This window comes from Chiloscyllium punctatum, chromosome 32, assembly GCF_047496795.1.
Source record: "Chiloscyllium punctatum isolate Juve2018m chromosome 32, sChiPun1.3, whole genome shotgun sequence".
NCBI classification, from domain to species: domain Eukaryota; kingdom Metazoa; phylum Chordata; class Chondrichthyes; order Orectolobiformes; family Hemiscylliidae; genus Chiloscyllium; species Chiloscyllium punctatum.
In genome coordinates, this window is record NC_092770.1 from 9,225,456 (window position 1) to 9,252,044 (window position 26,589).

The 26,589-nt window shown below is 39.9% G+C and overlaps 1 protein-coding gene across 1 annotated transcript in view; it reads left to right on the forward strand.

Annotated features, from left to right (window-relative positions):
• The window catches only part of ptprq (protein tyrosine phosphatase receptor type Q), a 180,569-nt gene that overhangs the window by 114,859 nt on the left and 39,121 nt on the right, over window positions 1-26,589 (forward strand). The window contains exons 36-41 of the mRNA XM_072551604.1: window positions 572-813; window positions 1,778-1,847; window positions 4,514-4,672; window positions 20,085-20,304; window positions 22,636-22,709; window positions 25,267-25,366. Coding sequence (XP_072407705.1) covers window positions 572-813; window positions 1,778-1,847; window positions 4,514-4,672; window positions 20,085-20,304; window positions 22,636-22,709; window positions 25,267-25,366 — 865 coding nt within the window. The remainder of the gene's footprint in view (window positions 1-571; window positions 814-1,777; window positions 1,848-4,513; window positions 4,673-20,084; window positions 20,305-22,635; window positions 22,710-25,266; window positions 25,367-26,589) is intronic.

Genomic DNA, 26,589 nt, shown 5'->3' on the forward strand with positions numbered 1-26,589 from the left:
CGGTGGGTGGTGCCCCCCCCCCTCCAATACAAACAGAGCACACTCCAAAACCGGTATCCTCCCTCCCTCCCTTCCCACCTTTTCACTTCAGTTAGTGAAAAAGCAAGCTGGTGATTTTCCTCCAGGGCAAAGTAGTAGCACATTAATTAACTAGTTAAGGACCTTAACTGAGAGTGTGGTGCTAGAAAAGCACAACAGGTCAGGCAGCATCTGAGGAGCAGGAAAATCGATGTTTTGGGCATAACTCCTTCATCAAGTTACTGGACCTGTTAAGCTTTTCCAGCAAATTCTGTTTTTGTTCCATAAGGTTACACTTGGGCTAGAAGATGAATGCAAGTGTGTTGTAACCATCTGGTAATTCACAATGCAGATTCTAATTGGTATTGCAGCATTAATCAACCTACCATAAAGGATATTATCTGACATAATGCTCCCAGCAAGGAACCCTGCTCACTACAAGCACATAACTAATTGGGTGATGACTCACATCTATTTAAGTCAATAGTTGTGAAGTCATACACTCTGCATCCCTATACTTCAAATAAGTCACCATTATGTTATTTACTTCCAGTGCCTCAAGATGCACCACAGAATTTTAGCCTTCAGAAGATACCCGATGAAGTGACAATGGTTCATGTATCTTTCTTGCCACCATCTCTTCCAAATGGTATTGTCCAGAAATACCAAGCAATTATTTATAAAGAAGGAGAGGCTTTTAAACGCCGTATAAACAATCTGAAAATTGTCAAAAGCAACCAGTCACTGACTTCTGTCATAGAAGGGTTGAAAGGTGGAAATACATATATCATACGGGTAAGAAGCACTTCTTGTTATTTCAGTTTGAATAAAAATGTGTTATGGTCATAGCTGCTCATCTGACTGAACCAGTCAGGTCCCAGAAAGAAACCATAATAGATTAAATTTTTTATAATTTTATTTAGGTAGTCATTTGCTGAAAAGCTGAAGAATTTCTCTAACAAAACAGAAGATTATTGCATAAAATGAAAACAAAAGATATAATTAAGCAGGCCAAGTTACCCAAATATAGAACAAAATGCCAAACTTTTCCAAAAAACCAAGTGTCAATTTTGGGGTGTTTTATGGAGAGTTTCTCACCAGGAGCTCTAGTGTGTTACCTGATGCAATGTCATGTTGCTTGCATCAATACGTAGGCACCAGGCCTCTATGGCATTATTTTATTATGTACTTGTCAGCAGTGAATTATGATTGCCAGGATCTGTCAGTATTTCCACAACTGGCACGATATTTAAAGTGCAGCTGTGCACCTGGTCAATCAGCAACAAATAGTCCTTCACAGTGCAAATAGGAGAGGAAAATGAAAAATCAAAGCTTCTCAGAGCACTTAGGTGGCATGGGTAAAACTTCATTACAAATAGAAACTCACAAGCTAAACTTCTTAAACAATTAAACACTTAAAATGTAACTATGCAGCATAATTCCAACCACCTGCCTCCCCATGCAATTTATATCCCTCCTTCACTGGATGACAAAGTAAGCAAATAGCCTCCCCAAGTACATGTGGAATGTGATGACTTGGGAACTGTAGCATGCATAACAGGATATGAATCAATGATGATACTGAACATTGTAAAGGTCCACTATAATATTCTACAGTATCTTAATTTTGTTTTTATATTGGGACTATTGCATTGAATAAGATCACATTTTAACAGGAAGGTATTTGTTAATGTTATTCAACCTGCCTGAGTGAATTTCCCTTTTCTGTTTATTAAATGTCAATTCCCTTTATCCTGAGGTCCGTGCTGTAAATGGAGCTGGTGCTGGGCCACAAACTTTAGAGCAGAAAATAACTATGGATGTGAAAGGTATGTATCTTACTAACATTTATTTCATTCAATTGCAAGTGTTTCAATAATGCCCTCATGATTAGGTGAAAAAGAAGTGAGGATAACAGAGAACAAAGAGAAAGTTCTGGGCAATAGTGACATTGCCTCTCTTGTCAAAGACTCCAGAGACAAAATTTTCATTTTCTTCAAGTACTTTGCCATTCCATATTAAGGGGCAGCGCCGTGGCTCAGTGGTTAGCACTGCTGCCTCACAGCACCAAGGACCCGAGTTCGATTCCCACACTGTCTGTGTGGAGTTTGTACATTCTCCCTGCATCTGCGTGGGTTTCCTCCCACAATCCAAAAGATGTGCTGGTCAGGTGAATTGGCTATGCTAAATTGTGAGAGGTATATTAGTCAGGGATAAATATAGGGTAGCGGAATGGGTCCAGGTGGGTTACTCTTCGGAGAGTTGGTGTGAACTTGTTGGGTCGAAGGGCCTGTTTCCATGCTGTAGGGAATCTAATCATCTCTACTTATGGGGTTTGTAAATTCTTCTGCTGAAAGCAGGCAGGAGAAGGTAATATAAGGGTGATAGTGTGCAAAGAAAATGAGGCATGGGATTTTGTTCACAATTTGAAAGGACATTGTAGCCACGGCAACATATCTATTTTCTATGCAAGTTGCATTGTTGCCTTAATGTTTCAATGTGTGCATCTATGTCAGCTTTCTTTCTTATCCTATACAGACGGATTGGAAGAGAAAGAAATATAATTATGTAAGCTTTCAAAATTATAGGTTTGGATTCCGTGGAGTCAGGAGGACTCAGAAATCCATGAAAAGTGGTGGTCAGGACCCAATTTCTGCCCCCTCCCTATTCCCAGCAGCTCCATTTTCACTGGCTCAGCATTAGGGTACAATTAGTGAGCATACAGTATAGACTCCTGATCTGCTGGCTCCGATGCAGAGTTAGTCCACTTTCATGGCTTATGGATTGTGGCTGCTCAAAGGAATATTGAAGTATAGTCAGGATTCAAGAACCTTTTGAAAAATATCTTCAAAACATTTTATCCATGATCCCCATATTCTCTCAATGCCAATTCATATTCCTTCCATACCCATTCATCTGCCACCATAGCCCTTTATAGCCCCATATTAACTCCATGTCAAATCATTCCTAATCCATGCCAACTAATGGATCTTCCTTACCCATACACCCACCCTCATAACACTTTTTAGCCAATATCCACTTCATTCCCTACTCACGCTTATTCGCCCAATAAACACATTAGAGAAGCACTTGGCATAGATATTTTTGAATCCAGCTGTTTAGGGTTGTTATAATGTACCTCTGGACTTGAACTAAGACTCAGGGGAGACTTGACTCTCGGCCCAGAAATAGAGACACTACCACTGCATTACAAGAGGTCTTATCACTTGGCCTGCAATGAGGTGTGGAATTCTTTGAAAAAAAAGTCTGCATTTGATCTCATCAGTGCAGAGGAGACCATACTACCAGCAATGAATACAGTGAACTCCATTGAAAAAAATGCAGGTGAATGACCGTTTCAGATAGAGGATAGGACCTTGGATGATGAGGATGATGAAAGAGCAATTGTTATACCTATTACCTTTGTATGGGGAGATGCTATGGAAGAGAGGAGCTTTTAAGAGTGATGGAGGAGTAGGCTGCGGTGTTACAGAGGGAATGCTTCCTGTGCAATGTTGACAAGTGAGGGGAATTAGGTTGTGGTATCTCTCTGGAGGTGGCGGAATTTGTTCAAGATGATTGGAAAATGAGGACAAGGAGGGACCCAGCATTGGAAAGTTGGGAAGTTGTGAAGGCAAAGTTGCAAGAACGGTCCAAAGGAGCTCAGGGCCCTGGGGAGTGGTAGTAGGGTGGTGGGTGGTGCTGAGAGTGGAAGGAAGAGCATGAGTTGGCATGGTATCCTTAATTGAGGGAAAAGAAATACAGGTTGGAAGCTGCTTTGTGGAAGATGACATCATCAAAACAGATGCAACAGAGACAGAGAAGTTAGGAGAATGGAATTGAATCCTTACTGAAGGAAAGATGTGAGGGAGTGTAGTCAAAGTAACTGCAGAGGTTGTTGGCTTTGTAATTGATGTTGATGAACAGCTTTTCCCTAGAAATAGAGACAGAAGTCAAGGATGGGAAGGGAAGAGTCAAAGATGGGCCAGGTGGCCATGAGAGAGAAATGGAAACTAGAAGCAAATAGATTTATTTTTTCAATTCCAGACAAGAGTAGGAAGCCAACGATGTCATCGGCCATAGAGATCTAACAATCTTCTCATGCCATAAAGTCAAAATAGATCCACCTTCATGTAGTTATGAATAATAAAAGCTGCCTATTGTTTCGTATTTTCTGAATTATAAAAATCAAATCACAAGGGAATGACAAGATACTGGTTGTGATGCAAAATAATGAGATACTTGCAACAAGCCTCAGTCTTCATATGTTTTAATGCCATCACAATTATGAAAGGAACTCAAAAGCTTTCATGGCACATACATAATACAAATGTATTGAGAATACATACTTAATATTTTTATATAATAACCACACCTGCTACCAAGCTAACTGTTTAAAGTTTTAGTAACACTAGAAAACAGTGTATGACATTTTATTTATATTTTCAATGTTGGTTTCAAACAATGATTTTCATTACTTCATTTTTTTCCACAGCTCCACCAAAACCTACTTTTAAACCAGCTGTTGCTTTGGATAAAAATGGAGCATTGCAAGTCACTTCCACAACTATGACAATCAGAATGCCTACATGTTATTTCACAGACGAACATGGTTCTATCAAAAAAATACAAGTTATAGTGACTGAGATAAGAGGTAAAAATTCATTACTTTTTCCAAAGTTTGACATCAATCAAATATAACTAACATGAGGAAATTAATTGATAATTGTTCACCACTTTGCCTCAGTCTAACACCATTACATTTGTGGTGCTGCCATTAGTAATATATCCTCTTTTTTATCTTGTGTGATGCACCTAACATTTGGAGGTCTTTAATTATTGTTTGGTCCAACCATTCGCATGTGGTAACTTCAAGAGGTTGACTTGTGTGTGGAAACTTCTGGGTTGCTTTGTGGCTGCACTGCTTAGAGGCAATATAGACTATGGGACTGATTCCCTGATTAAGCATTTTCAGAGAAGAGCTGATATTGTGCAAGAACATTCAGCAAGAGATTGGGTGCACTGAAAGTTCCATTTCTGAAACTTGATCAGACTTTAGGAGTTCTAGAAAGGAGTGTCAGTCTTAGAGAAGATACGGGTGGTATAATTGTATTCAGATTCTCAAACTATGCAAGTTTTTGCATGCAATATGTCAAGCAACATCATTGTTTTTATTTTGTATTAAAGACTCCATTTTGAAGGTGAAAATTTACTTCTTCTATGATTTTGTGAATAAGCTTTATCTGGAGAATGTCATTAAGCCAGTCAAATCTGTAAGACTAGTATCATATCTCTCTGGTAAAAACAATGACTGCAGATGCTGAAAATCAAACCAGACGACTGGAGGAAGAACGCCTCATCTTCCGCCTCGGAACACTTCAACCCCAGGGCATCAATGTGGACTTCAACAGCTTCCTCATTTCCCCTTCCCCCACCTCATCCTAGTTTCAAACTTGCAGCTCAGTTACTAACTCCTTGACTTGTCCGACCTGCCTATCTTCTTTTCCACCTATTCACTCCACCCTCTCCTCCTTGACCTATCACCTTCATCTCCTCCCCCACTCACCCATGTACTCTGTGCTACTCTCTCCCCACCCCCACCCTCCTCTAGCTTATCTCTCCATGCTTCAGGCTCACTGCCTTTATTCCTGCTGAAGGGCTTTTGCCCGAAACGTTGATTTCGCTGCTCGTTGGATGCTGCCTGAACTGCTGTGCTCTTCCAGCACCACTAATCCAGTATCATATCTCTCTGTCTGTCTATCTGTAAGATGCATTGACTGAGATAAAAATTAGCAATAAATTTTCTTGCCCTGTTGGAGCAAGAAAGGTAGACAAATGCAGTGTAAATGAAAGAACCTAGGCTGGATCCCATGCTGTTCAGCTAATCTGAGTTGCATTGTGTTTTTGGAGAGTTTTTTTTGTTGCAAGGCCAAGCAGGTTTTCTTGTCTTAACCTCTTCAATTACTAACTCTGACCCTATGGTTTTTCTAATGTCTAATTTCTACCCCATTTTACCATGCACTGTTTCCACAACAACCCACTACTCGGCAGATACTCGCCTAAGAATCAGAATCCCTTATGCCTGTTTAAAACCTGTTTTGTGTCTTGATGAATATTGGCACTGCCGCATTCTGTGACAGGGGCCTGGAGCTTCTGGTCAATGCCATGGCCCAGAGGAGAGGTACCCAGAGGACGACTGACAGTGGAGCCATGCCACCAGACTTTTCCAGTTTGGTGTCACGTAGCCACCTGGGTCAGTAATACCCCCACAAATCCAGCGGAATGCAGATTGAAGGTCAGTGATCTTCTCCACTCCTCTAGGGGGTATATGTCATATTCTTCACTTTACCACCTCACACTCAGTCCATCTCTGTTACTGCACACACTTCCTGCCAATGCTCATGCTCTGCCAGTCTCATTATTGCATGCAATAACTTTGTTCACTCATTTGCCCCCCCCCCCCATAACCCTCCCATAGTCCTAATCCTGCATGTCCTTCATGCCTGTTTAGCCCTTCTGTATACCTCACTACCTTTACCTTGCCCTCACATATATCAGGACTGAAGTCATACCACCCATCGTAATCCCACTCATTGGTCCCCTTTTGCTCATTACAGCCCATTACATGACAGAGACAGCCAAGACAGAAGGGGGTGCCTGATCCCCTACAAGGAGAGAATCCTTGTCCTTGCAGGAGTAAATCAACACCACTCCTACAAGGATGCAGTAATATCCATTTCCTGCCTTATGAGTAGGTATCATTCTTCATCCCACATTAGCTCGAACCTGATGTCACTCTCAGTCATTGCACATCACTTCTAATCATCAGCTGCAATGCCTTCTCTCTCTCGTTTGCCTAGCTTACCCTCGATCTCTGAAGGGAAATGCTCAGTTCCACCAGAAGCATTAATCTTAACCTCAGGTCTGAGGACAAGAGTATGGAGGTCTTGGAGAACACAATGACAAGGCTGTCACCTTGCATCAGCTTTGGGCAGGGGAGGGAGATGGAAGTGGAGGGTGGGGACGCATAGACATGGCGAGTGTAAGTACACCATCTGGTAAGCACCTCACAGTGACAACTCTGCAACTGGCTGAGGAAGGAATGGTCTAGACTGGCAGAGATGAGGTACCTTTGCAACCCCAAGCAGGAGATGATCGTGTGGTGTTGGCAATCAGGGCCTTCATCCCAATGCACAGTGCAGAACAGCAGCATCAGACAGGCAAATGGGACATAGGGCCTTCTTTTCACATTAGTTGCATCAATGGAAAGGTTGACAGGTGCCATCAAGAGCCAGGCCCAGTTCCCACATGGGCACCTGGAGAGGTGCACACATCTGCACTTCATCGCCCCACGTGTTGGTGTCCAGGATCAAACACATGGGCACAGGGTTCTTGGGAACCTTGACTCCAGTCCAAGTGCCCCCTCCTCACAAGCAAACAGGAGAATGCCAGAGGCACCCAGCCTTCTGGGTGGAACCACACACAATTCTCTCGGCAGTTTCCACTCAGGACACCACAAGCGGAGCCTTTGGAAGTTCAAGCAGAGGCAAGTCAACTTACCTCCACAAATATCCCCATCCTCAATAATGAGGGAGCCCAGCACATCAATGCAATAACTTGCTCACTGATACTCAATTTAAGTTCCAACAGGACCACTCTGCTCCTGACCTTATTACAGTTTTAGTTCAAACATGGACAAAGAATTCCGGAGATGAGGATTGAGTGACTGTCCTTGACAATGAGGAGCCTGAGTAAAACTGCAGTCAATGAAATCAGAGGGAAAACTCTCCACTAATTCGAGTCATACCTGGCAGAAAGTAAGATGGTCTAGTTGTTGGAGGTCAGAATCTCTGCAGGAGTTGATGACGGTACTGTCTATTATTGAACCATCTTCAGCTCTTCATCGTTAGCCTTCCCTCTATCATCAGATCAGAAGTGAGGATGTTTGCCAATTATTGCACAAATTTCAATGCCGTTCATGACTTGTCAGGCACAGAAGCAATCTGTATACAAATGCATTAACACCTTTCTTTTTCTAATTTTGTTTATGAGATGTTTAATTTATAATGGGAAAGTAAGAATACATATTTTAACTGCTAATGTGTCTGGTTTCTGTAAGTGGAAAATGAAACAATACATGCTGTGCGTGGGGTGTAACCACACTCAAAATGTAGACACAGTTGGGCCCTATGGTAACGTAGAATAAACTTCTGAATTTTATTAGCCATTTTGTCCTGCAATACTCATGTTACCAGATCACCATATGATGTTTTAGTGCCGATGACTTGCTGCATATGCAATTCATTGAGGATTATGCAATTCTGCTATCACTTAAAAATGTGATCTATTTTATCAACTGTTCTCTTCAGCCACGTCAGCTATTTTGGGCTGGAATTCTGCAGAGAACTCTGCAGACTTTTAAGAATAGCCGCCAGGACCAGTTGTGAGGTTAGCTCATTTCCTAAAGATCTAGTTTTTGCTAGTTGAGAAAAGAGACCTGGATGATTCACACAGGTGGGAATCCTGAACTCAGCAGGGCCAGTTAATCTGTGCTGAATTCAAATAGACCATCTCCTTTGGATAGTTCATGACCCTTAAATCACAGTGTGGGAGTCACAACTTAGTGAAATAAGCATAAATGCCCTTGAAAGGTCTGGTTAAAGTGCAATAATAGGAAATTTTTAGCTGCCTTGGTCTTTAAACTGTAAAAAGACTGTTAGTAGGAATTAATAATTCTATCGGATATCTTAGATTGAAAGATGCAAGTTAAAAAAGATGCATCTAGTCATGAATTTCAGTAGATCCGTTTATTATCATTTTACTAAAGCTCATCATTCTGTCATGCTTGGCTGAGTTTCAAAGTCTACACTTATCTTTGGGAACTGTGTTTGTAGTTTGATCAACAATAAGTTTTTTATTTGTGTTCAAGTAAAGTATATTTCAAAGTCTATCACATTTTCTCTTGCCTTAGTCAGTATTTCTACAAAGTAATAACATTACAATGTATGTATTCCTACTGAGATGTGCACATTTTGACACATACCTTCTCTCAGAAATTGACTTTTGTGCGAGAATAAATGCTGTTATAAAGGCCCAGATTTCAAAGACAGAAAGATGCTGATATGTGATGATTAAAGCATCTTAAACCAATAATGATATTATTTATATTATATTAATGTGCCGATCAAGGTGAGATACATTGAAATGTGAAAGATCTTCTCATTTTAGGCACATAGTGTCAGCATAACCTAAGGGATCTTACACAGCATCTGACTCTGATATTAGGGTGGCATGCATTTCAGGTGATGGGGGAAAGTTTGAACGAGATGTGAGGGGCAAGACTTTTTACACAGAGGGTGGTAGGAAAATGGAACATGTTGCCGGGGTGGTGATGGAGCCAGATATGATAGGGGCACTTAAGGGACTTTTAGATATTAGTACATGAATATGCAAGGAATGGAGGAATATGTACCAAGGCAGGTCAGATGGTATTAGTTTGATTTGGTGTCAAGTTCAGCACAACATTGTGGACCGAAGGCCCTGTTTCTGTGCTGTACTGTCCTATGTTCTATGTCATACCTACTAAGAAGTGTCTCACACTAATGATGCATCTCAGACACATCCTCTGACAAGCATCCTAAATTCGTAAGTGCTGCATGTTCTATTTCCTGCACTGCCATCATGTGGTTTATGAAAGTTCCAATTCTAGCTTTTTAAATCTTGAATATATGAGTAATAGCTTTTTAAATCTTCATATAAGAAAACAATTTTTCCATGAAATGAGATGAAATCAACATGTACCCATACTGTGAAAAAGTAGAGATCTATCTGTTATATGTATACCTTATTACAATTTAATATCTCAACAATTTTCAGTATTTCAGTTTTGACAAACTGTTTCCCACTTGTTTCTAAAGTCATAGTTCAATTCGAGTGTTTGTCATCATATTCAATTTAGTTTTGCACATATCTTGAATTGAAACAAAATGTACTGAGACCACTTTAAAACTTATAGCAGCCTAGGGTCATTCAGCCCATTTAGTGTGCTTCACCATTCAATATGATCATGGATGACTATCCACATTGATACATTTTTACCCATGCTATCCCCATATCCCTTTGTATTCATTGGTATTTAGAATATTTTAATCTCTACTTTGAACATTCTCAGTAACTGAACTTTCGCGGATGTTTGGGACAGAGAATATTAAAGATTTACAAGCTGCTGAATAAAAAGAAAGTTATGGTCTTCTCCATTCTGATTAGCTTTAGTTAAAAATCACACAACACCAGGTTATAGTCCAACAGGTTTAATTGGAAGCACTAGCTTTCAGAGCGCTGCTCCTTCATCAGGTGGTTGATGAACTCCCTGACAAAGGAGCAGCGCTCTGAAAGCTAGTGCTTCCAATTAAACCTGTTGGACTATAACCTGGTGTTGTGTGATTTTTAACTTTGTACACCCCAGTCCAACACCGGCATCTCCATATGCTAATTATTTATAAATTATACCCCAATTCTTAATTCCTCAACCAACAGAAACATCAGACCTGTATCTACCTTGTCTGTATCTTTAAGTATTTTATAGGTTTCAATGCAATCGCCGCTTATCATCAAAACTCTAGAGAACACAGGCTGAATTTCCTGCATCTCTCTTTACTGGATAATTCTGCCATCCCAGGAACAAGAATGGTGAACCTTTGTTGCACTCCATCTATGGCAGTGATATGCTTCCTCAGATAAGAGAACCAAAACTGCTCAAGGTACTCATTGCGGTCTAAGCAAGGCTAGCTATAATTGAAGCAAGATTTCAATTGTACCCAAATCCTCTTGTAATAAAGGCTGGCTTTCTTTCAGCCTTTCTGATTGCTTGCTGTAGCTCCACATTAGCCTTCAACTACTTATTGATGGCCACACTCACGTCCCTTTGTACATCTGTACTTTCAAATCTCTTTTCATTTAAGAAGTACTCTATACATCTGATCCTCCGAGCATTGTCAATAACCTCACATTTTTCCACATTCCATCTTTTGTATTCTTTCCTATCCATTAAATCTGCCAAAATTCTCTTGAAACTAATTTGCATCTTCCTCAGAGCACATTCCCACCCTAACTTTGTGTCATTTGCGAACTTGAAAGTATTACATTTGGTACCCACATTTATTGTGAACAGCTGATGCCAAGTACTCAACAAATCAAATCCTCAGGATTATTACTATTTCTGGCAACTAAGTAGCTCTTTTCTATGAAACTTACATAATCCTTAATTTCTTTTGTTGACTGACTTTTTTGGGATTTTGTTAACTTGAAAGAATGTATAATATTTGTAAACTATGGAACAATTCTTTAAAGACTATCCGTTGCCTATATACCAATGAATTTTTAATGTTTTGCCCCAATCCACCTCAGCCAAGTTGCTCCTCATACCCTTATTTTTCCTTCATTCAGGTTTAGCACCTAAGTTTCAAATTAAACTACCTCACTTTCGCACACATAAAGTAAAATTCTATCATATTATGATCACTCATCCCTAAAAGTTCTTTTGTGACAAGATTACTAATTAGCCATTTTTGCCACATACATTAGATCTAAAATAGCTTATTCTCCAGTAGGTTCCTTAGCATACTGCTCAAGAAAACCATCATCAACACATCCCTAAAACGCCAGTGCAGTAGTACTCATTATATTTATCCAGTGGATATACAGGTTGAAATCACCTATGGTTACTGTATTGCCTATGTTACATGCTTTTCTAATTAATATCACGTGCCTGATTAATGGCCCATGCTATCATCATAGTTTGTTTTTCTTTAAATAATTTATATCAAAGTTTGCTATCCCTGCTGTTTCTTAGCTCTACCTTAGCTAATCCTAGGTAAAAACAATGACTGCAGATGCTGGAAACCAGATTCTGGATTAGTGGTGCTGGGAGAGCACAGCAGTTCAGGCAGCATCCGAGGAGCAGTAAAATCAACATTTCAGGCAAAAGCCCTTCATCAGGAATACAGGCAAAGTGCCTGAAAGATGGAGAGATAAATGAGAGGAGGATGGGGGTGGGGAGGGGGAGAAAGTAGCATAGAGTACTCCCTGAGATTCTTGTAGAGAGAGGAGGAAAACTTCTTCAAGAAGGTATCCTTGCAAAAGGATTCGCAGCCAGGTTAAAATCAACTAGGTAAAAACAATGACTGCAGATGCTGGAAACCAGATTCTGGATTAGTGATGCTGGAAGAGCACAGCAGTTCAGGCAGCATCCGAGGAGCAGTAAAATCGACATTTCATGCACGAGCTTAACTAGATGGACCTCATAGAAAATGTGTTCCCTGATTGGGGCTGTTAACCTAGTCCAATCAGGGAGCCATGGCAGACACATAAGAACAGAAGTGTCAGACATCCTGTTCACTCTGAGAGCTGCTGCTGTGGGACTCTCCACATGTAAATAAAGCATGATGGGATATCAACCTCTGTGGAGTTATTTCAATGGTGACAAAAGTGGGATTAATAATGAAATCACACAAAAGCACCTACTAACTCAAGCCCAACTGGACTTCAAAAAGGCACTTTAACTGGCTTCATCATTGGAAAATGCAGCAGCAGAGCATATGAGTTGCAGGGTATTCCAATGGAAGCGGATACCCTCACCAGCTCGATTGAGCTTGGAGAACACCAATTGCATTACCTCACTCAAGACAGATCCTGAACAGAGTGATTCTTGATCAATCCACAGCAAAACCCCAAAACCAAGCCAAGCCTTGGCCAAACAGTTAAAAATTTCTTCAAGATCCACGCTGGTAAGCCATTGTAGTTGCAGCTGGTAGTAAATTTTATGACTGATTGTAATAAAAAGCTCAAGCACAAGCTTAATGGGGCAAAATTGGTTGAGAAGGATTCCGAGATAGGCTCAACACTTTTTGATTAGAAAATGGCTGCCTGAGTGAAGTCCAGTTAAATGTCTAGTAGCTTTTCAGGAAGGTCTAGGAACTATCAAATAAGCCAAGGCCACGATTCTGAAAGGCTCACCCAGTGACGGTTGCCTTATGGGCAAAAGTAGAGGCAGAAATCAGGAGGCTGGAAAACAAAGGAATCATCAAACCAATCCAGTTTGCAGAATTGGTAGCACTAGTCAAACTGATTATGAATCCCAATAGGTCAGTTTGCCTTTCTGGGGATTTTAAATCAAATTGAATTGAATTTATTGTCACGTGTACCGAGGCACAGTGAAAAGCTTTGTCTTGCGAGCAATACAGGCAGATCACAGAGTTAAATAGCATAGATAGTAACTAATAGGTAAATGACTGCAAAAACAAAAACACAGGTACAGGCGAATGTTAAGAGTTTGTGAGTCCATTCAGTATTCTAACAACAGTAAGGTAGAAACTGTTTTGAAACCGGCTGGTGCATGTGTTCAGGCTTCTGTTCCTTCTCCCGGATGGTAGGGGTTGTAGAAAAACATTGCAAGAGTGGGATGGCTCTTTAAGAATGCTGGCGACCTTTCCCTGACAGGAGGCCTGATAGATGGATTCTGTAGATGGGAGATTGGCCTTTGTGATTGCCCGGGCTGAGTTCACCACTTTCTGTAACCATCTCCAATCTTGAATGTTACAGTTGCCATACCAGGTGGTGATACACCCAGACAGAATGCTCTCGATGGCGCACCTATAAAAGTTGGCAAGGGTATTTGCCGTCATGCCAAATTTCCTCAGCTACCTGACGAAGAAGAGATGTTGTTGGGCTTTGTAACCAGTGAGTCCACATGAAGAGTTCAAGAAAGCTTGTTGTGGATGACCACTCCTAGGAGCTTGACAGTCTCCACTTGTTCCATCTCTGTGCTATTAATGTATATGGGGTCATGAGTAACATCCCGCCGAAAGTCAATAATGAGTTCCTTGGTTTTGCTGGCATTGAGAGCTAGATTGTTCTCAGTGCACAATTTTTCTAGGTCTTCCACCTCTCATCGATCGACTGTTTCAACCCCATCTGAGATTCGACCGACTATGGTGGTGTCATCAGCGAACTTGTAAATGGCATTAGTCTGGTACTTGGCAACGCAGTCATGGGTATACAGTGAGTACAGTAAGGGGCTGAGTACGCATCCCTGGGGAGCTCCAATGTTGAGTGTTAGTGATGATGAAATACTGTCCCCAGTCTTCACTGATTGTGGTTGTGGGTCAGGAAACTGAGGATCCAGTTTCAGAGAGTGGGGCTTAGTTCGCGATCACAATGTTTAGTAATCAGTGTCGAGGGGATAATAGTGTTGAAGGCTGAACTGTAGTCAATGATAGGATTCTTACGTAGCTGTTCTTGGTGTCAAGATGGTAAACAAACGGTAAAACATTTTTTGCAGCTGGATAAATACCCAATCCCTTGCAAAGCTGACAGGGGTGGTGTCCTTCAAGAAGCTGGGCATGAACCATGCATACTTGCAATTGTAGTTTGATGGGGAATCCCTGAAGTATGCTACAATTAATTCTTATCAGGGTTTGTACCAATATACGAGACTTTCATTTGGGGTATCATCAGCCTGTGCAATTTTTCGGGAAAATATTTTAAAAGGTCTTCCCTCAAGTCACCATTTAATCTAGATAACATGCTAATAGCAAGATGACCAATAAGAGGCACTTACACAACTTGGACATAGTTCTTTGACATTTCTCCCAGGTGGCCATATGCCTTAGAAGGGAAAAATGTGTGTTCCAGGCACCCCATCTACATTACTTGGGCTTCAGAGTTGACAAAACCCAGTTACATCCATTGGAAGATAAAATGAGGGTGATCAAATGTGGCCCGCTCCCATGTCTGTACGGGAGCTTAGGTCTTTCCTTGAGCTGGTGAATTATTTTGGAAAGTTCATATAAAACCTAGCTTCCATCCTGGCACCTTTGCATCAACTCTGAAAAAAGGGTCAGACTTGGAAATGGTCACATAGCCAAGCCATAGCTTTCAGGGAAGTGAAGAAACAGCTGTCACCTTCTAAGGTGTTCTCACACTCTGATCACATCTGGTAATGACAGGCAATACTTCCATGTATGGCATCACCATTGTATTACCCAAGAAAGACTGTAATGTTTGAATTTTCAGCTTGAATTCTTTATTTTCTATTTAAACTTAGTAAATTCTGCAAAGTGTAACTTTTAACCTTATTTTGTGTTTTACACTACACTATAATTACTGCAGTGTTTAACTTTTAACTTTGTTCTTTTTTTCTGCCATGTTCCTAAGATTCTGTATCTAGGTACTTATACCTAAGATGGTGCTTTGTGTGGTGATATTACACACTTTTCACTGTACTCCTATGCTTTTGGTATTTGAGTACACATGACAATAAAATCAAAAGCAAAATAATATTTACTCATACATGGCCAAATGGAGAGGAAAGTTCAATTATGTATACATCCAAGACTTTGGTCAATGCAATGCATAAATATGCCCAGCTACAGAAGGAAGATTTGGCGATCATATTTGGATTCAGGAAGCTCACCAATATCTTTACAAATGTAAGTTTGTAATAATAATAGACTTCAAACTCTTGTTGGTCTACTTAAAGAGAACAAAGCAGTGCAGCCTGTAACTTCAGGCTGAATTCAGCGTTGGGGTCTCAATCCTAAGTGCGTATCATTACAAGTTGGAACACTGACTGGAAGGTCAAGTAACAAATGCAGATGCAGTGAGCAGTCTCCCACTGACAGGTACACCACCGTGGCACTACCACTGAAAGAGTAATGGTTTTAAATTTTCTAGACCCAGTTCCAGTCACAGCTGACCATATCAGACTTTGGATGCTGAACGATCTGGTCCTGGCAAAACTGAAACACCTGCTGGTAATGGGAGAAACCAAAGGGTCATCACAAAGAGAATTGAAATCTTTTTGGACCCAGAGAGTCTAGATCACAGTAGATGATGGCATATTACTATGGGGAGCAAGAGTGATTGTCCCGAACAAAGGTCACTGCCAGAAACTAGCTGAACTCCACCAGGGTCATCCAGAGGTTTCCAAAATGAGATATTCGCAAGAAGTTATGAGTGGTAGCCAGGATTGGATGCAGACATAGCCATGTCGGTGGGGCAGTGCCCAGAGTGCCAACAAGGACAAAAATTACCACCACCAGCTCCTACACATTTGTGGGAATGGCTGGTAAACCATTGACTCGGTTACACATTGACTGTGCGGGGCCTTCCATGGACAAAGTGTTCTTTGAACACTCACTCAAAATGGCTGGACATGCACAAAGTTCATTTGTCAAACACTGAGATGACAATAGAAAAGCTGGGCGCATCTTTTGCAATACACGGACTACTGGAAGTGTCGGTCAAAGATAACAGGCCATCATTTAACAGCAGGGATTTTGACTATTTACTAAAATCAAGTGGCATTCGACATGTAAGGATAGTTCAATGTCATCCATTGTCCATTGTCTGGCAGAACGAGCAGTCCAAACTTTGGCTTAAAGGAGCAGCCTACAGATTCATGAGACAACAAACTGTCCCGGTTCCTATTTGATTATAGGACCACTCATTATGCAACTACAGGGGTAGCTCCAAAAAAGTTGCTAATGGGGAGAAAACTGCACACCAAATGAAGTCTGATCTTCCCAACCCTGGGAGGGAGGGGTGAAATGGCATCAGGAACACCAATACCAGACACATGACTCTGCCAAGCAAGAGAGACTTTATTTCAGCGGATAAAGTTTGGTGTGGGAACCACAGGAATGGCCCTGCATGGGTAAGAGGCATGGTCGACATGAAGTCAGGTCCAATGATGTATAAAGTGCAGGTAGGTGCGATGGTCCTGAATAAGCACATTGACTGTATGAAAGCTGCAAAGTCGCAAACGGCGCAGGAGCAAAACATGCCAGGCTCCTCAACAGCCTTTCTGACTGTCCTGGAACCCCTGGGTTCTCTGGGTCCATCAAGTGTTGAAGATACCTCGAAATCTGAGATGGATATGGTCGATGTTGTGGTTCTGTTGGCCGAGCTGGGAATTTGTGTTGCAGACGTTTCGTCCCCTGTCCAGGTGACATCCTCAGTGCTTGGGAGCCTCCTGTGAAGCGCTTCAGTGATGTTTCCTCCAACATTTATAGTGGTTTGTCTCTGCCGCTTCCGGTTGTCAGTTCCAGCTGTCCGCTGCAGTGGCCGGTATATTGGATCCAGGTCGATGTGTTTGTTGATAGAATCTGTGGATGAGTGCCATGCCTCGAGGAATTCCCTGGCTGTTGTCTGTTTGGCTTGTCCTATAATAGTAGTGTTGTCCCAGTCGAATTCATGTTGCTTGTCAGCTGTGTGTGTGGCTACTAAGGATAGCTGGTCGTGTCATTTCGTGGCTAGTTGGTGTTCATGGATGCGGATCGTTAACTGTCTTCCTGTTTGTCCTATGTAGTGTTTTGTGCAGTCCTTGCATGGGATTTTGTACACTACATTAGTTTGGCTCATGCTGGGTATCGGGTCCTTCGTTCTGGTGAGTTGTTGTCTGAGAGTGGCTGTTGGTTTGTGTGCTGTTATGAGTCCTAGTGGTCGCAGTAGTCTGGCTGTCAGTTCGGAAATGCTCCTGATGTATGGTAGTGTGGCTAGTCCTTTGGGTTGTGGCATGTCCTCGTTCCGTTGTCTTTCCCTTAGGCATCTGTTGATGAAATTGCGCGGGTATCCGTTTTTGGCGAATACATTGTATAGGTGTTCTTCTTCCTCTTTTTGCAGTTCTGGTGTACTGCCGTGTGTTGCGGCCCTTTTGAATAGTGTCTTGATGCAACTCCGTTTGTGTGTGTTGGGGTGGTTGCTTTCATAGTTCAGGATATGGTCGATGTTGCCATTTTGACACCTTTGCAGCCTGAAAAAGGGAATGAAATTCTTCTGACACGCTCCGGCTGGAAGAGGCGGGTTACTATGCTTTACACACCATCCATATCAGAGACAGAATTGGAGGAACCTGACCTGGTGCTAAAATGCCCCAAGAGGAGCTACAAGAAAATGTCCTCAGACTCAGAGAGGGTGGGATGTAGAGATTATAACAAGATCAACCAGGTGAACCTCATAGAATATGAGTTCCCCAACTGGGGTTGTAAGCCTGGTCTAATCAGGAAGCCCTGGCTGACAGATAAAAACAGGAGTGTAGACATTCTATTCAATCTGAGAGCTGGCTGTGAGGGAGCTGAATTAGTGTCAAAGATTCTTGATGTGTATACATAGAGTGACAGATACCAGACTCTGTGGAATTATTTCAGATCTCATATTTTGTTCTTCCAATCTAAGGTTCTCCCTTGATAATAAACTGATTCCATGCCTTTTGGGATATGTAGGAAAGGCAGGAAAATGGGGGTTAGGAGCATATCAGTCATGATCAAATGGCAGAGCAGACTTGATGGGCCAAATGGCCTAATTATGCTTCTATATCTTATGAACTTACAAACTTATTACTGGGAATAATATTCAGTTCCCAGACTTGGTCAGTATACAACCACATTTCTGTAATGGCAGTTAGATAATAAACAATTGCTTCCATTAACATCTGTACGTCATTTATCTTGTTGCACATGCTGCGTATATTCAGATTGAGTGTCCTTAATGTGTTGACTTGTTAACACGTTGACATTACATTACATTCCAAGTTTATTGATCTTTGTCCTTCTTTCCTACTTGTTTCCCATTACCCTTTAACCAGTTGCTAATTAAAAATCTGTTTATCTCCTCCTTAAATTGCTTCAATTTCCCAGCATCCACTGCACTTTCAGGTAGTGATTACTCACAACCTTTGAGAGAAGTAAATAAAGCTGGCCTTAGTTTCCCATGCCTTTTGATTTAATTTTTTGTTTTGGTCTCTTTTAGCCAAATTTGATAAGTACTTTTTTCTTAACTATTTTCAGTGATCTTCCTAAGTTTCTGCAACCATTTTGTTCTTTTTGTTGCAGTTCTTCTGTATACTTAGACATCTCACCTAAGTTACTTCAATTTTCTTTTTATACTTTTTAGGCTTCAGCTTTATAGTCCTATTTAATGTTACTCTGTCATCCAAAGTTGATGTGCTGATAATAAATACTCCAACAACATTTGAGAAGCTCAACAGCACCCAGGACAAAGTGATTGATATGCTACTCAGAACCTTCAAACTTCAGGTCTTTTATCACCAATAGATTATGGCAGCAGAGTGTACCATTTACATGATGCACTACAGTAGCTAAGAGTTCTTTGACAGCAGTCTCCAAACATGGGAGCTCTTCTGCCTGAAAGGACCATGGCAGAATATGCACAGGAACACCACTACTTGCACGTTTCCTTCCAAGCCACACATCATTCTAACTTGGAACCATAATGTCATTCCTTACGGTCACTGGGTCAAAGTTTTGGAATGCCCTTCCCAACAGCACTATGGAAGTCCCTACACTCCAAAGACTGTAACAGTTTCAAGATGGGAGCACAACCCTCCAACCTCTTCAGAACAATAAAGGATGGGCAATAAGTGCTGACACAGTCAATAACACCCATATCCCATGAATAAATTTTTCAAAAAGAAGCTTCAACATGCAGAGGCATAGAGCTGTACAGCAGAAAGAATACACACTCACAGAGCAATATTATGGGAAATGAGATTTGAATTCTGTTGGGGCAGAAGATTGCAAATAGCATATCAAAGGAAAAGATGTAACAAAACTGCATTTCCTGCAATGAGTAACATATCTATTGATTTTAATAAAATGGAAGTTATCTACTAAAATTATAAAGTTTTGTACACAGTTTGACCAAACATGAATCTTTACCATTATGGTCCTGCTCCAAGAAAGCTCTTTATTAAATGTGCTCAGTGATTCAATAGATTCCTCCATATAACCAGCAGTTTATAACATCGAGAAAAAAAAGTGATAATCTAAGCTACTGTGCCATGGCCTCAAGTCAGTTGGAATTTAATCCTTTGCCCATAACAGTTTTGGTGGCATTAACTTAGTTTCTGTCTCCACAGGTGCTGCCAGACTTCCTGAGTTTCTCCAGCATTTTCTCTTTTTATTTCAGACTTCTCATATCCATATTTTACTTTCAAACCTATTAGATTTTGCTTTTTAATGTTAATTCTTATTTCAATTTCTTAACAGCTATGAATGATGGAAATATTTCTACATGGTATGATGCTTATGTAAGAAAACCAAAACCATATTTTGCAAATGAAGGCTTTCAAAATCCACCCTGCAGTGGAACAAACACATACCGACAGAATGCTATTGAAGAAACATACACCATTGGAAGTGAAAAGTCATGTCAGCAAAATATAGATAAAATTTGCAACGGACCACTAAAACATGATAAACAGTACTTGTAAGTAAAAGCTTAGTTCTTATTTAATTTATATTATATGTTTATATTGGATAAAGCTAGAAACTGTTAATAAAAGATCAGTGACCATGAAGCAGACTAGATTCTCTCATTTTTTGCAAAATAATTTTCTTGTTCTTTGCTTATTTAGTTTTAGTTCAATTTCAGGTCAGTGTCACTGCTATGGCAGTGAGAATGGGAAAGAAAAGGAAAATTTGTTTTTAGCTAGCATGTTCAAGTTCAATCATTGACATTCCACTTAGGTTTAAATGTCAAATATGCTTAAGCTCAGTAACACTAGGTGGTAATACAAAAAAGTCATAGAGTCACAGAGGTGCACGGCATGGAAACAGACCCTTCGGTCCAACTTGTCCATGCCAACCAGATATTCCAACCCAATGTAGTCCCACCTGCCAGCACCCAGGCCATATCCCTCCAAACCCTTCCTATTCATATACCCATCCAGATGCCTTTTAAATGTTGCAATTGTACTAGCATCCATCACTTCCTCTGGCAGCTCATTCCATTCATGCACTACCCTCTGCGTGAAAAAGTTGCCCGTTTGGTATTTTTTATATCTTTTCCCTCTCACCTAAACCTCTGCCCTCTAGTTCTAGACTCACCCATCCCAAAGAAAAGACCTTGTTTATTTATCCTATCCATGCCCCTCATGAATTTATAAACCTCTATAAGGTCACCCTTCAGCCTCCAATGCTCCAGGGAAAATGGCCCTAGCCTATTCAACCTCTCCCTATAGCTTAAATCCTCCAATCCTGGCAACATCCTTGTAAATCTTTTCTGAACCCTTTCAAGTTTCACAACATCCTTCCGATAGGACGAGACCAGAATTGCACACAATATTCCAAAAGTAGCCTCACCATTGTCCTGTGCAGCCGCAATATGATCGCCCAACTCCTGTACTCAATACTCTGACTAATAAAGGAAAGCATACTAAATGCCTTCTTTACTATCCTATATACCTGTGACTACTTTCAAGAAATTATGAACTTGCACTTCAAGTTCTCTTTGTTCAGTAACACTCCCTAGGGCCTTACCATTAAGTGTATAAGTCCTGATAAGAGCATTAGTTTATTACCATTAATTAATTTAACTAAACAAAAATGTGTTTGATAAGCTGTGTCACCATAATGGCCTGAACATCACTATGCAATCAATTATTCTCAATTCTTTAACATGCCAATAGCAATAGTACTGATGAGCATGTTACTTTTTGGATATTTTCTCACAGTTATTCCTACATTTGAGCTCTTGTTCATTATAAAGCAGTGTAGATTTACCAATTTCAAGGTAATTTGTAATAAACTCTCAAAACTCTCATCACTATTTCTTCCCTTGGACATTTTCCGCTTATATAATCTTCCTTCAGTTTGGAAGGTATTAGAATAAATACTGAATAAATTAGATTATAACCAGTGCATGGAACTAATGCTACACAGTATTTTTCCAAGAACTGCAGGATAGTCATCCTACTTCAGCTATGCTGACTTCCCAAAACGTTTATGTGAATGGGAATAGCTTATCTAAATATTAACCTTAAATTCCAGTTCACTGCTAATCATTGGCAGATTTATTATTATTCATTCATGAGGTGTTTGCATTGCTTGCTGGACCAGCATTTATTAACCATCCCGAATTGCCCTTGAGAAGGTAATGGTGAGCTGCCTTACTGAAATGCTGCAGTCCATTTGGTGTAGATAGATGTACAATGTTGTTAGGGAACGAGTTCCAGGATATTAACCCAGCAACACTGAAGAAAGATTGAAATATTTCAAAGTCAGGATGGTGAGTGGCTTGATGTGGAACTTGTTAGTGGCGGTGTTCTTCTTGATTTATCCATCTCAGATTTGCAAAATTTGGCCAACATAATAAAAGTATAACGTTCTAAAACTCAGATCAAGATCATATTTAAGTAAAATTTAATATTTCTATTTGGACTAAATTGCTTGGCTCAACTATTTCATCAACAATGTGCTTATATTATCTGTTCTGGAACAATTATTCATCAAAATAAGCGAGGTCATATTCTGTAAGTAAGTCTATTTATAAATTCTACATGGACCATGAGATAAAAGTAAACAGTAGCACAGTTGACACAAATCACAAGGAAGTTATATACTCTTACAATTGTATTCTTTTATTATACACGTATAGGTCAGTGCAAATCAGTGTTCATAAAAAATGATGACACTCAGGCATACTTACGTCAGCCACAGCCACTGAATATGAGAAAATAAGGTGTGCAAATTCATAATGGGTATAATAGGAAATAGTTTGTGGTTAACTTGATTTGTAACATATTTGTCTTTTTTTTAGATTCAAGTTCAGAGCAACAAACTTTCAAAAACAATTTACTGATTCAGATTACTCTGATCCAGTCAAGACACTCGGTAATTTATACAAAATAGAATTGAAAAATATAAGTTAATTTTGTAATTTTATGATATAGTCTTTTATATTTGAGTTATTCATTTATGGTATTACAAGTGTCCATATTTGTAAGGACAGATCGGAAAACTATTAACTTGAAGTTAATAAGCTTTGTCATAAGCTGCCAAATTATTTTTGCATTTTTACAATGGCTTCTGGGCTCCAACACTGAATTCATAAAAGGTACAACAGAACCTCTGTTTAGAATCCACACAGAGAAATATAGAAGTAAGAGGGCTCGTAAAACTCCCGATAATGCTTCTTTCCCAATAATTCAGAAAAATGGAGAAATGGCACGATATAATTTTGGACAATATCTTAGTCAAAAGCAAAAGCATCGGGTGTCAAATAATGTTCATATTTAGCTTTGAAGTATGAAAATCTGATAGGAAGCTCAGTGTTACTTTTATTGAATGCAAAACATGCCACATTTGATTAGCAACCATTTATATATCTTTCGTAGCATTCTTTTAAACTGCAAAGCTGAAGGTTTTGTCCATTCTCCTCACATTGATTACTTTTTAAAAATGTTTAACGGCTAAATTAATGTAATTTCCATAAGTTTCGTTTTCCTCTGTTTACCACAACATTGCCAGTCTCATTTTCTAACAGAGTTTCATAGTTTCCATATTTTGACATCTAAGTTATTTCTGGATTCAGAGAAAAGTGATTTAAGTAAAATTATGCCACATATGTTCAGTTTAAAACTATAGTTGATAAATATATTTGGAACCCTTTGCCAAACTGCAATTGTTTAAGTTGCTGTAAAAGCATTTGCTCTGAAACGTCCAAGAAGTGCAATGTTTAACCTTCACTTGCAAGAAGAAAGGTTATTCCACGGGAATCAGCATATCAACTTGCTAAATTTATTTACAGAGTAACTCTGATTTGATGTGTTTAATGAGCCTGTATAGACAAAGCTTTGTTGCTTCATCCAGTCCAAAGCAGCTATTTATGATGAAACAAGTGTCTTGTGTTTTCTCATTCATACTTCATATTATTTCTGTGCTTGTTAGATGTGTTTATTCATTGTTCTTGCTGTTCAAGAGTTCTAATTATATAAAAACCAGACAGTAGGTTTTAACAGTTAAATCACATTGTATTTGCTCTTGCTGTAAAAGTAACTAACATCAAAGTCTCTAGTTATTGTTTTTCACTGATATAAGGGAACTTTCACTTTTTAAATCATGATTTCAAATGTTGCACATTGGCCACAAGTTTGGACAGGACACAAAAATAGCCATGGAGATCATGATGTGGGATTACCCTGTGCCCTTTATTCTTTCAAATGATGTGAGTCAGGGTGATGGCAAGGTCAGCATTTGTTGTCCATCCCAAAATACTTGAGAATTGTGTGCTTGCCAGTCCATTTCGGTTAACCTCATTGCTGTTTGTCTGGAGTCTGAAGCCCTTACCTTTAATCCAGTCAAAAGAAAATCTTCCAGCTCCCTGCTAATTCAAAATATTGCTGCAAACAACCAGCAGTTTGCACCTCAGCAATCTTATTGGAGGGCAGATTGCTGCACTGATGTGAAATCTTGCAAGAGCTTTGAACAATGTTATCCACAGTCATGATAACAGCCAGCTACACTTGCATGACTTCATTCTGAGTTTCCACTACAATACTTAGACATTGCATGGATTCTTACACACTGGAAAATATTGAACTCCATGTCAACACAAAGGCACATGCAAGTTTGGTATTGTACTCTTTTGTACTCCTTGATAATACTGGTAGTCTTTCTGGAAGGATTGTCAATGCATCAAGCATTTCAGTGTGGCTACATTTCTTGGGGTTCTTATCTAAGTCAAGTGCAGTGAAACTTGCATGCACCTTCCCATTCCTGCAAGCTGACAGCTGCATTACTCTTTGCCCTTGTCCTGGCTGCAGACCCCAATGCCGAATGACTCACCACACAACAATCCTGCCTCTGTGTAACCTAGCAGCAATAATTGAAATGAATAAACAGCACAAAGTTTGTATGCAGCCTAAATTGGGAACTGTAGATGGCACAGTGGCTCAATAGTTTCCACTGCTGCCTCATAGCGCCAGAGACCTCAGTTTGAGTCCAGCCTCAGGTGACTGTATGTGTGAAGGTTTCACATTCTCATTGTGTCTGCATGGATTTCTGCTGGATGCTGTGGTTTCCTCTCATAGTCCAGACATGTGCAGGTTAGGTGGATTGGCCATGCTAAATTGCCCTATAGTGTGCTGGCTAAGTGAAATGGGTATGGGAAATGTGGGGTCACAGTGTAAGGGTGGCTCTTTGAAGGGTTAGTGTAGACTCACAGGGCCTAATGGCCTCTAACTAAACTGAAGGGAGTCTATGATATAAAGTTAATCAACCATCAAAGTCCATGTGCTTATTTTTACCTGATATTGAATCTTGATTCCATATTCATTTCACTGTGTTCAGTAGTGCTAATTCAGATGCATTCTGCTATTCCAATTTATTACAGCTAGTTATACTTAAATGACATGCAGTTTTTTTTGACATGCTTATATTGCCATTACAGCTGAAGGTCTATCGGGAAGAACTATTGAAATAATTCTTGCAGTGACTTTATGTGTGCTTTCTGTCGTTCTCCTTGTGATAGCTGCATATGTAATTGCGAGGTAGGAAGAACAAATGTTATAAAAGCCTTCATTTTTAAAATGTATAAATTCAACTAGCCTGTTGTAGTGATTTTACAGCAGCCTTTTTCGAATCTTTTGTAAAGTAATCAGAGATGTTACTTAAGTATATTCTGGGGGCAAGTGGCCTTTGTGGTGCTGTCGGAGTGTCCCTAACACTGAACTGAAAAGCCCAGGTTCAAGCACGAACTGCTCCAGAGATATAACACACCTGAATTGGTGAATACCAATGCTGGGACAAGCTTTGTCCAGTTTTATGGCAACTTACAGTGCAAAGTTTTCAACATAGTTTATCATTTGCAACCTAATGCAGGCCCTCCTTCTTATCTCAAATTCAGCCATGGATCTGCTGGCTTCTATGGCAACTCAACCTTCAATTTTCCCTTATCTACATGGCCTATCTAACAATAGATAATTGTTACAATTTAAATTCTTAGCTACATTGCCATAGATTGAGAAACCATTCCATCATTCCTACATCACATTCCTACGGCATCATTTTCAAGAGAGTGCTTAAAGCAGCATTTGGTTATTCTAAGCTATTAGTATGCACTTAAATGTCAATCTTAATAAATTCCCCCATTTCAAACCTCACAGCCATCCCTCAATTGTATATATTGCTAATTGAAATACACTTACTTATTTAACACATAATCATCTGTTAGTAAATAACTTAAGTATTGCTGAGAAAAAATGCATTTTGTACAAGCTTTTAATCTTGTGCTCATCAGGACATTTTGCAAAAATACAAATTCAAGGGGAAATCCAGCATTTATATTACAGGAGGGAAGAATGCTGATTGTTAAAGATATTGTCATCTGTTGATGTTTATTGACAGATAACACCCAGAGTTTACTTAAATTTTAAATCAGGTAAGTTGACTTTGATTGATCAGGCCATTGTCCTGAGAAATGTATCAGTGTAATGCCAGATAAGGAAGATGTACATTGCAAAGTCTGGCTGATTGCATCAAAAAACATATCCATTCAGCTGTTCACAACTTGTGAGATGTTGAACATAGCCAACTAGCCCACATTTCTAAAAATAATAACACTGTGCCAAACATTAGATGTGATTCTGCAGTTAGACAACATTTTCTGGATAACCCTGAATGCTGAGAAATTATATTGCCAACCAATTTAAAGTTGCCATTAGGCTCACATTGTGGTGCATTTGCATGTACTGGAAGCTATATAATATATGAA